At 38.7% G+C, this 12,822-nt stretch overlaps 1 protein-coding gene across 1 annotated transcript in view; it reads right to left on the reverse strand.

Moving 5' to 3' along the window:
- LOC122805378 (uridine-cytidine kinase-like 1) overlaps positions 1-12,822 on the reverse strand; it is a 1,023,926-nt gene that overhangs the window by 955,173 nt on the left and 55,931 nt on the right. Inside the window, exon 3 of the mRNA XM_044075479.1 lies at positions 7,571-7,677. Coding sequence (XP_043931414.1) covers positions 7,571-7,677 — 107 coding nt within the window. The remainder of the gene's footprint in view (positions 1-7,570; positions 7,678-12,822) is intronic.

Below are 12,822 nucleotides of genomic sequence, written 5' to 3' on the forward strand. Positions count from 1 at the left end.
ATAAAAATATCGTTTTAACATCATATCTTCTTCAAAATTTGCTATATGGTACTCCTGTCTTCACCAGCTTGCATGCCAATATAAAATATAACCTACAACAATGGTATGAAAATAACTAAATTTGCTGCTCATCACACCCAAGGGTCTCATTGCTATTAGCCAAAAAAAATTAATGGGACTGACTTACCACAAGTGTCTTACAATCAACTATTGCTTGTCCAGAGCTTTATATACAAACCAGAAACATGCCCAACTTTAAAGAACCTCATACAGCAGTATTCCCCAAATAGATCCCTGCACTCTCATGACAAAATATTATTTGCTACAAATAAATCTCACAATACTGCCGGAGAAACACTATACACAAGCTAATGTCTAAAGTTAAAAATTCCATTACTTTCAGATGGAATACATAAAAAAATGTAAATGATTGAAGGTTATTTAGCCTTTGTTGACGGGTTAGTCCACTAGGCAAGCAGCCACTTTTCAGGGGGGAGACTCAACATCATATTTATACTAGTACAGAGATTTGGCCAGGGCATCAGGGAACCTCCCTTACTCTTTTCGATAGGTGCAGTGGGATCTTTTACATCCACCTGAGCTACCACCAACTCAGGCAGAAGAGGCCTCAGTTTAATGTCTCGCGCAAAGTACAACACATGCAGGAGTTGTACCCTTAAGCTGCAATGCAGTATCAGTAATCCATCTACCTGGTGTGGGAATAGAACTCATGGCCTTCTACACCAAAGGCGTGTGCACTACTTGTTGCACCACTTGACAGACTTCTAGCCATGCACCTGCATATCTTTTGGTTAAGCCTATTCTACAACAGGCTACTTTTTCTTAAGGACTTCATAAGTAAGCATACAAATGCTGCTTGGCAAAGTAACTATCATAATTGACTTCAAACAGTGTTGCTTATAGTAACGGATTTTGTATTTACACTGGTCCAGTGTAAACTGGTCCAGTGTAATTACATAATAACCTCACAAGTGACATGCACTAAAGCAATCCCAAATTAAGCTACATGCAGGAGACCTGCATTATACTGCAGTAAACATTTCATGTGTACCCAACTGTATCTGCATATTCTTAAATCATTTTTTTATAAACATTCTATTCTACACTACTTGAACTGCGGTGGTGGTGCTGCAGTAGTGTTGTCCCATTCGATTCTCAGCTAGAGCGTCTTCTTTGTGGAGGCATACGTGAATGGGGCGTGCCTTCGTTGAAGGTCGTGCGTCAGGGTTGGTAACCCGGTACGTAAAAATCCACTACCAATCATTAGCGGACCGGAGTTCCGTTGTGGCGACCCCTAACCGGGAAAAGCCGAAAGACACAAACAAACATTCTACACTACTTATAAATCCAATTACTAATATTGCTAATGGAGCTCCTCTCCCAAGGCCTCTTCTGAAAAGGACTTTCCTGATAAAAAAAGAAACTGGGCTGAGTGGAGACCAAACAGAAATGCCCAATACTGGTAATGGTTGGCACCAACAAGAACCAAAAAACTGGACTCCTATGAACTTTATATGGAGATGGATATCATGGAGGTCCAGTCTTTTCTTGACGAGCAAGGAAAAGATGGACTGTTCCACGACCATCCAGAACTCATCCACAGATAGATGATCATTTAATCTGCTGAGGACCAGAAACAACATGTGTTCCTTGGGAACCAAAACTAACCTAGAATAATTTCTGCATCCAGTCTGGTCTGCTGAAACATCCTGGATGGCTCTTTTCTGAATGAGGCTTAAAAAAAGAAGTTATGTACTTACCAAAACGTTCCAGGTTTGTAGTCCATCTCACCCTTCATTCTTACATATGGGATCGGAGCCGATCCTCGGCTCCGACTCGGCCTATTTACAAGCTGGAAGTCTTCTTCCTGCTTAGAGTTTTTGAATCTGGCCAACAAATATTCTGGAAATTACTACAGCCCTCTTGGCTCTTCATAAACTTCCATTTCCTCTGTTGTTTACAGCAACTCCTGTACTACACATGTGAACTTTTCTGTCTCTTGGGGAAAAAGGGTTGCAGTGGAGTCTCAAGCCTAACACCTACATGACCAAGCATTTCCATGTCCTCCAGTTTCTCCTTAACTACTGGAGCAAATAAAGCAGTTGCATCAAGAGAGGCATTAGGGAATAACAATGTGAGATTCTCAGCAGAATTAGTTGGCACAATCAAGACTATGGATAGTGATATCAGCATCTGTTGTCCATCAGAGAACCATCCATGGAGTTACGAGGCAGATGCACAGTAACACTGAACAAATAATCAACATATCTAACAGAAAATATAAAATTCTGTGGTGCAGGAGCCTTCCCAAGAGCTGCCACAGAGATGAAAGACTCTATCACCAGAGTCTGAACTGTGCAGTTCTACTCCCAGAAGGTTGAAGGATCTTTTTTCCCTTGGAACTGGTATCATAACATCAGGGTCTCTCCAAGCCTACCTGACAACAGTAACCATCTTGTCTGCAGTGGGAACCACTCAGGTGGACTGCAGGGGGCGACTGAAGAGTCTCCTGCAAGAGCCACTGTGGAAAGATAGTGTTGTCTTTTTTATTTATTTATTTTTTTAAACATCTTTATTGAATCATCACTTGTGATATAAGCAATCTTACATTTACATAAAAGTAATCAATCCATTTTAACAATTTCACATTTATAAACATTTCATATACATTATTCTATACAATACAATCAATCCAACATTACATAAATTGTACAACTCCTGCCTTCTCTAAAACCTCATTCCTCCTCAAACATTTTTATGCATGTACTGTTCCCACAATTTCCATTGTTTTCTATGCAATTTACTCCTACCCTTTCTAAAGATCCCACTTCCTGTTCTTTTATCTTTGTTACAATATTCACTACTTCATGTACGGTTGATTTACACTTTGATTTCCATTTTCTAGTAACTGTACAGCCACCATAATTAAACTGAAGGTCTTACTATGTCTAGACAATTTAGATTCTATACCCAAGCTCAAAAAAATCATCTCCTTAGCTCGCGCAGTATTCTTGACCGAGTACTCGAGGGGATTTTTAATGTCTGCCAACTCATTACACTGCCAAAACATATGCTCCCAGTTACCACTTTCTTCCTCATTATACTTCCAACACTTGCCATATACCAGAGGAAAAATTCTTTGGAGTCTGCTTGGGGTATTAAAGTACCTCTGCATAAAATTTCCAGGCAAAAATCCTAAATCTTCTAGACTTTGTTGGATACTTGAAAGCCATATATATATGTCCTCTCATTGTTTCTTTGTGAATTGCTTATCTAATTTCCCGTCCCAATCTTTTCTGACCTTCTCTCATCGATTCCTATAGTTAATTGTGCAATATTTTATATACACTACTAATTATCCATTTTTAACAGCTTTTTAGATTAACAACCAGTGCAGGTCTTTCACTTAGGATTCCCCCCCATCCCTTTCTTTTTGTTTATACTCTGACATCAACCCCTATTAGGGAAGGCAAACTCTAGCCTGCTGTCCAAAAGTCTTCTTGGCCTCTTCTTATTCTATTACATTTCCCTCTCTAATTATTTGTTCCCAATACTTTGGTTTCTTTGCCAGCCTCCTCCAGTAAACTCCAGCCCCCTCTTGCCTACTCTCTCCATCCCTAACTGCAATCATCCCTATTGGCAGAATCTCCTTTCTCCACTCTTTCTGGCTTGCTTCTTAGCAGACTTTATGTACTTTATGAATACAATATTCTGTACAACTGTTATTCCCCTTACGGATCTGCATCCAAAATCTCCCTCTCTCCTTATTTCTTTAATTTCTCCTCCATCATTATCCCTTTCCACTCCGAACTGTAGCTTTCAGTTTGTGTTATGTACAAGAGCCTAAACTTTCAGTTCTAAAAAACCCTTTCATCATGATTAACTTATCCCACTTGACTCTTGCCCTCTTACCCTCCCAGATAAAATCCTTCATCTCTTTATTAGTTACTACGCAAAACTTCTCCTCTGGCTGATAAAAAAAAGTCTGAGCCGAGTATAAAACTAAAGGGACTAAAAGCATTTTTACTGTTTGTATCTTGCTATACATAGGCAAGAGCTTTCAGTTTCTCAGTTTTGTATTTTTTGTTTAGTCTCTTTCCACATGTCCTTAGCTATAATATAAGTGTCCTTTTTAACCCATACTCCTAAATATTTCATTTTACTGTGCACCCGCAGATACCTCTCAACTGGCCAGATTTTCACAGAATGTCCAGATTTGTGCCTTAAAATTTTAGTCTGCTCCTCATACAATTTTTGTTTTTCTGGCAAATTACTGGGATGATCTGAGGAATGAAATTAGTGAATAATGCTGTACGTTCTAGGTTCAGACTTCATATCCTTTAGAAAATCTATTTTAATACACACTGTTATTCTAGCAACCGTTTAAGGTTATAAGAGCAATACTTAAAATCTGTCCCTATTTTGGGGCATTTGTACTCCCACTAAGGTAGGCTTTGTCCAGATTTCTTGGGCTAATAGGTGGAGAGGTAAAATGCCCCCATTAATATGGGTATTGCTGAACAATTCGTGTGTGGTTATGTAGTTTACAGCTATAGCCTTATCTTTATTAATTTTATATCCTGAAAAGACTTGAAACGGTCTAAAAAGGTTCCATAACACGTAGATGTCCTTTTCAGGTTTTATCAGGTACAAAATAATATTGTCTGCAAAGAACGCCAACTTTTCTTGAATACCATACCAATTCTATCCTTGAATCTCTGAGTCGCTTATTTTTTTTCCCGAAGGTTCCAAATATAACACACATGAGAGAGGACATCCCTGCCTAGAGCCTCTGTTCAGGCACAGCTTTGATTTTTGCCTCTGGTCCCTCATATAGCCTCCTAATTAACCTTATTATTGCATCAGGAAATGCAAATAACTTCCATTGCCCTACTCATAAAATCTCATCTTACTCTGAGAAATGTTCTCTCTACATCAAGACCCAACAACACTGACAAGATCATCATCATAGTTATTTTCTTGCATTCTGCTTCCCTCTGGATCATTGCTCTATTAAATGATGTCAAACGTTTGCCTCCCATCCACAAAGCCACACAGACCCATATCTATCAATGCTGGCAACACATTTGCCATTCTTTTAGCTCTTATAGACAAACACTTAATAATCATGGTTTAAAATTGAAATGGGCCTATATGAAGCTGGATCTGATGGGTCTTTACAGTTTTTAGCCAATGCAGCGACCAAAGTTTTGTTTCCAGGATGTTGGTGCTTCCCCTTCTTTTAAAAACACTGTTAAAACAAAACTTTCCAGATCTTTATCACTTTCTTCCATCCTAGCTTCCAAACTTCCACCGGAATATCATCTACACCTGAAGTCTTTCCTGCAAATCGCTTGTATATCATTTTTATCTCCTCTCTTGCTATCTTAACTGTTAATTGTTGAGCCTCATATACCTCTAACTTTGGTATATTTAAGTCTTCCACAAATATTTCCATCTGTGCTTTATACTGAGTCAGTGGGATCTTTGGGGCATTCCATTTCTCCCTTACTAATTCTATAATTTCCCCAACCTTGGAGTTATCTACGAGTGTATGGCGGTGAATCTACTCCATCACCATTGTCCAAAGAAAAATGAGTCCCAGAATGTTAAATCCGGAATAAATAAACAGCAGCTAGTAAACTGAATAAAAGTAAATATTCCAGTACCACGGAGAGATATAACTGTTTATCCACAAGTAAAACTCCAAAGAACTTTCACAGTTAAAACTGCTTCTTCCATGGTTCCAGAATAATTACTTTTATTCACTCTGTCGTCGTCAGCATCTGGTGTGAGGCAATCCAAGGGGGAAAGCAGTATTCTGTGAAGAATATAGTGAAGACTAGCACTGCAGTAGTTATGGAGACTGTCATCTTGCAATTCTAAAACATGGGAATACTCCTCTGAAGAATCTCAACCTCTCACTATTTCTACTGTTAATGGGAAGAATGTTAAGAGAGAAAATTAGAGACTTTGACTCTCTCACATCAACAAAGAAGCTAAAAGGAAGTCAGAGAAATGCTGGAAAGGAATTAGCATGGGTAGGAACACTATTGCAACAAACACTCAATGAAGCCACCTAAGTGCATAAGGGAGAAACGGTGACTGTAAAATGGCTGAACAAACATCTTATATTATTCTAAGCAGAAGACGATAAACTCCACTGAAAGAAAAGGCAACTACTCAAGACTGTTACCTTCAAGCAAGTAGAATTTCTGCAGCCTGACACAGTACTGCAATGTAGTTATGCACCACACTGATTTCAGAGAGAGGAGATGAAAAGAGAAGCCTCCAACAAAAGTATTTTACATGGAAAAGAAACACCATAAATTATTAGAACTGTTTTTCTGACAAAGAATGAGTGGTGTGCTTTCATAAAACATAATGCGGTCTTAAGTTACAAGTACCTCAAATATTTATATTTCCCTATACAAAGTGGGATCCAACTTAGATTACTTAAAATTGGGCTGTATTGCTTCTGGATATTGTATATGACAAGGTCTCAATTGCAGTATGTGATAGTTATATTAAGGCCTCATGGAAGCTGGTAACTCATCTTAAATGTCCATGCCTGACAAGATGAATGTTGAGCTGATGATGATCAAAAAGAGATGTAGTCATCCAGAAAAAGAATTAACACTGCAAGCAGTCCCCTTCACATAACAGTTAGTGATCGTGTAAGCAGAAAGTGCATCAAAACTCAAGGGATATATTTTAAACCATGCTAAAACCAAACAAATGAAAATACCCATGAACTACCACATAGGCAGTAGTCTACTTAACACCGAAAGTGTGATGAGAGACCTTGGGACACAGGTGGACAGTAGTCTCTCCTTTGATAATCACATTGCCACAGTAGTCAGAAAATCCTTCTACATGGCACACCTCATCACAAAAGGTTTCTCATCCAGGAAAAGAAGAGGTCATTGTTCCCCTCTACTCGTCACTCATTAGACCCATTATAGAATACAACGCCCCTTTTGGTATGTACCTCACAAGACATCTACAACAACTGGAAAGGCCACAGAAATACCTCACAGAGAGGATTACCAGCCTCAAACAGATGCCCTATGCAGACTGTCTCAAAAAACTCCAGCTTTACTCCGTCGCATATCACCTACTCAAGAGGCGATCTCTGCCTAACATACAAAGCTATGTCAACCCAGAGCTGTTGGACAAGCTCCATTTAAAGAAATCCCACTCCCTCCGAGCTATACGCTCTAGGGACCTAAACCTTGTCACCACAATAAACAGAAGATGCTGAAGGGATAGATTCCTGTCCCAGAGACTTCCCATACTCTGGAACAAACTACCTATCTATATCAAACAAAGCTCCTCATTAGCACCCTTCAAGAAAAATCTTGATGATTGCATGGGAAATAGGAAATTCACCCCAGGGATCATTTCTGTGGCTCTGCTCAACAGGGGCACAGGAAAATAATTTTCTTGGGTGGCAAAAGCCAAGGTACCGTTTGGCTAGGCTTATATAGGCCCTAGGGCCAATAGCCTAGTACCTACCTATGAACCTATGAAAATTATTTTGCCTTACCTTGTAGAAACAGTCCATGGACAGCAGCACTACCCAGGGTACGTCAAGTGCCTCAATGATTTTATTAGCCACCGTTGTCTTTCCCGATGCACTCCCACCACAAAGGCCTAGGAAAAGTAAAAAAAAAAAAAAAAATTGCAGATATTTACTCTATATCTTAGTGTTACAATGCGATCCTACTAACCTTAAAACAGCACAACACAAATGACACACAAAGTATATAGGCGACAATATTAATTGCATCACTGATGCTTCAGGAGCTACTTCAGTATTCTACCTCCCGGGGAATGCTTTTATACTCACCATGCCACAACATAAGTGAATGACTCATGTACAACAAGTAATCCATACTTAGTATGGCAAACAGTGTTGTTCAGCAGAAATGTACATTTCCACTGCTCCTTCACAAGAACTTAACTATTTTTAAAGACTAATGCTTCTATATTCACAGGTTCAACATTCAAGCTCATGTCTTCCTGGCTTTAAAGCATGAAGGCCATTATCCTACGTTTATATTTTGTACACTCCACGTGCATACATATTTTTGAATAAAGTTAATACTTGACTTTGGAATGTAAAGGGAAGCTTACTGTATAATCCTGGAAGGCACTGTGCAGCACGTTAATGTTTTTTTTTTTCCTATTATTGTCAGACACTGTTAGTACTATTTAGTGTTAGCTCTACTAGCACAGCAATCCGCTTACAGATTTTTAAACAGAATCAGATCAGACACTTATTTTACAAACCAGAAAGACCACTTCTTTATAACCAACAAAAAGGCCACATTGGTGACACTCAGTCTTTCTGAACTGTTAAAAACCTTCCAGCCCTATAATTTTCTAGTAAGAATCAAGTGAACCTTTTCAAGTTGTTTCATATGGTTTGTTGGATGGTTACAAAGTGAATGGTTACATTCAGTAATGGTTCAGATCAGGGGGTATAGTGATCTCCCTGGAGTGACCTGAAATGCAATTTAGAAATAGATGGGCTATAAAATATACTTTGCTGACTATGACAGATCGCTGTCATTTTTTATATGAGCACCTGCAATCATAATTTTTTTCATCTTTTTTTGCCAATTGACTTGATATATTTATTGACATTAAAGGTGAGCTCATTACAACTGTAACATATACATTTTTTGAGGACTACCTTGGAGAACTTCAGTATCATTCAGTGAAGTAATTATGCTACCCCATTTGTAACCATCCAACTATCTGGTTAGGTAGAGACCATTTCTCACTTTTTTATCCAAGAAAATTCTCTCCGAAAGAACAGACTCCAGTACAGCACTAGTACCCCCCAACACAGACAAGCAGCATTCTGTTGCATACCAAAATCTTAACATACAGACCATGTCCTACATCTGTACTGATAGACTAGTGTGTGTGTGTGTGTGTGTAGGACCTGTACCAGACAGATACAATTTTACATTCATCATTCTGACCTATATTTGGTGTCAAATATTGGGTTGTCACAGTGGAGCATATCCAAAATAACACAGGAGGTATACTTCTATTAGACACTAAATATTATGGGTTTGTTCAAGAAACACTTCCTCTTGACTCACTGGCATTCTTTGCAAGAGGTAACAGCAAATCTTAATGGAGGCTGGCCAGTACAAGACAAGTGTTATTCCACAAGAGCATGTCAGCTTATATACAAAATTCAGTGAATAAAACACCTGCTTACCATGCCTTACTGTGGTGTAATTATTTTTCTTGAATCCACCGAGTATTGTCTGGTCCCATGGAATCTGTAGTTTAATTTTACTTACGGCAGCAATTATTGTATTTTTTAATTATACAAGACACGTTTTCCATTTTTTTCTACAGCACTGACATGTCTTTCTTAAGTCAGCATTATGCAAGTACATTCACAATATTCTGTGACTGACTGCTCACTTCATTGTTTACTAACATAACCAAGGTTTCCCCTTTCTTTTTGTGGAGTAATTAAAGAATACTGCAAACCTGCTTTTAACCTCCGTTCCCAAACGGAGTTCATAATTTTCTTCTCAAATCTTGGATTAAGTATTTTCTATACAGACTGCCACAATGACAGCACAGAAACTGATAACCTATTCAGTATGCATACAAGTTGGCACCCAGGGCAATTGCATCCTTTGCCCCACCCTTCCCACAGTGCTGTCTGCTACAGTCAGGGCCCCCCCAACCAGGGTCGCCAGATTTCCAGCCCCCCAGGTAAGGACAAAAAAAAAAAAAAAAAAAGGTCTCTCACGGCAAGTGAAGACCAAAAAAAAGGTCTTTAATGTGGAACACAGTTCCACATTAAAGAACAGAGCTCGCTCAGTAGCTCTGCACTAAACACGGAGCTTCTCATGTTTAATGCATTGCAGTTCCACATTCAACACAAGTAGCTCCGTGTTTAGCGATTTTTGATTGGCCCATTATGCGGCATATGGGCCAATCAAAAATCGCTAAACACGGAGCTTCTCGTGTTTAATGCGGAACACAAGAAGCTCCGTGTTTAGCAATTTTTGATTGGCCCGTATGCCAGGTATACGGGACAATAAAAAACAAACAACAAAAAAAAAAAAAAAACAAAGCGGAGGCTGGCCGGGATTTAAACCGGCAGGGCGGGACTCGGGATCAGGCTGCTGATCTCGGGACAGTCCCGCCCAAATAGGGACGTCTGGCAACCCTGCCCCCAACACATACACACTTCTTATACGTCAGTACTGTCAGCCTACTGCAGGAGCTTTGTTCAGTCTCTGTACCTGACAGGTTTTTGGAAGTAACATCTGTCAGTTGCATATCACACTTCTCCCTACTGTCTCTACAGCTGGAAATTTCTTTTATCTTGAATTTTGCGACTTGGGAATGTACTGAACTGGCATAACAGCATTTTCCTTTTATGATTCCACTCATGTTACCTCTACACAATCAGAATGGAACAAGTGTGCTTTTAATCTTGAGTTTTGTAGAAAGGAATTTTTGCATGTCTCATGTATTCTAATGAGACACTGAGGCTAGGTATGCGTTCAAGTCGTTTACTATACATAAACACACCAGGAGCTGTAACTGAAACATATACATCAAACTTCATATGCTTACTGACTGGCTCATTACTTCAAAGACTCACATGTGCATCTCCATTCAAGCTAGCACTCGCACTGAATGACTATACAAAATGGCACTGATATTGCACGTGCACAGTAACTTACATGGACATGCTCTCTGACTACAGTGGCTGACAAGGTACAATATACATACTAATCTACAGGAATGTACCCTGCTGGCATCTCTTCATTTTATTACTCCACTCATGTTATCTCTACCCTCAAAATGCAACACTTTCCCATAGTACTGCAGTAAAATATGCATAACATTCTGTTCTTGAAATTTTATTTATTTATTTATTTTAACTTGGGCACAAAAGTTTTCTTGCATTATAGCTAACACTTATGTTGTTGTTGCATTGCTATGCATTTTATTTGTTGTAGTTTAGCATGGTAACACTTAATTAAAAGCAGACTCCTTGAATATAAGTGCTATTAGTAATAGTTTTACAGTGAAGACTGTATCCTGTTATGTCTATTTGTAAACAGGCAGTATGCAGCCACACATTTAGATACTACCAATATTCCTGTATATTTCCCATGCCAAGTGCTCTGGAACTGGCATCTACACTTCTTTTATTTAACCACATAGAAAAGATTTTCTTGAGTCTCCATACAGTTTCTATATAAACATGTTCAGTCTCTTAGCTGTGCACATAACCAATGGTTTCTCTTTGCCTTGCCATATCCACTACATATGCTAATTAGAAGCATATGTTAAGTCTTTTAGTAGCTCCTGTGTCACTGCGTTTCCATTGGGTTTTTGCACCCTCATCACAACCAGAAGGTATGGCAAGAGGATGCGCAGCTATTTCATAACATTCGGCTTTGTTTTTGACTGCTATGCCTCTTCTAAAATCACTTAAGTGCTGCTGCTCAATGTAGTAACCCTACAACACTTACCTACATTATTCTTTTATGCCACATATTTACCTATTCCTAATGTAGTTACTGGTCACTTCCTTACAGTTTAGCATTACATATGACGCATTCACCACAGCATTCTCCTGTCTTTCTACATAACTGCATATATATTTTTGGTTTGGTATCTGAAAAGCAGTTGTGCAAACATACCATTTATGTACAGCGAGGTGTAAAGTTACTGTTTCCTCACTGTTTTGCAGTACCACTGTCACCACCCACCAAATGTTAACTCTACCCACGTCATAAAACATAATATTCTGTATTAAACTCTAGATATTTCAACCAATGATTACCTGACTTTCAGTTATATGGCTCACTTGTCACCCATTTCAAATCAGGGTTTAATTGGTTTAGACATCTAGCACCAGTTAGCCAATGTAATGTAGTCATACTTTTGGAAGGCACACGGTTAGCGATACACGACAGGCGTCTCAAATGCAAAGGTGCAGTGATCAGTGTTAACACACGTGATGCACTACAACAAGCACAAAAGGTTTCAAATTATCTATGGTGTGATCCCAGTTATTCCCATTAGGAATATGTAATTATTGAAATGGAATGGGTAAGGCCAATCTAACACCAAATGGGATAAGTTACTTTGAGCATAAGAAGGGACAGTGAAAAGGCGTATAATTACCCATAAGAGCAGTCTATGGTACTTACCTATGAACCTACAAGTAAAAGCCGTTCTACTGCTCCAGACTGTTGTATGTATCTGTGCACCCCAGCTCCAACTCATGGTCAAGGAAACAACATAAAAAGATTAAATGCAGTGTTGCCCATCTTATTTTAATACCTAATTCAGAGGCACTGCTATTATGGAATGGTGGTAATGCACTAAAATAATAAAGCAGTATTTGCCTTATAGCAACATTTTATGTTCTCCCCCACACAACTGTAAGATATAAAACTAAAACTTTACTGTCATGACAGACTAAAACTTGTCATATCAAACAGCTAATAAGGGAAAATGACAGCAGAATGAATGTTGCCACTGTGCTTAAATTTGGTTATTAAACAAATCAAACTAAAACGTCACTGGCCAAAAAAGATATTTACCAGTTTAGGCAACATAAAGATTTCTCTAACAATTAACTCCTTTAAAAAAATGTTTCACTTTAGCTGTCTAGCTCTTTACTAACTTCAGACAGTCCCAGAATTTAAAATTGCCTGTGGTAAACTCTAAAAACTACATTTCTACTATGTAGCCTAAGCTATGAAGGCGGACACAAAATCCTTTCACAAG

Source organism: Protopterus annectens, chromosome 6.part1 (genome assembly GCF_019279795.1).
Source record: "Protopterus annectens isolate FY-2018-M chromosome 6.part1, PAN1.0, whole genome shotgun sequence".
NCBI lineage: Eukaryota > Metazoa > Chordata > Ceratodontiformes > Protopteridae > Protopterus > Protopterus annectens.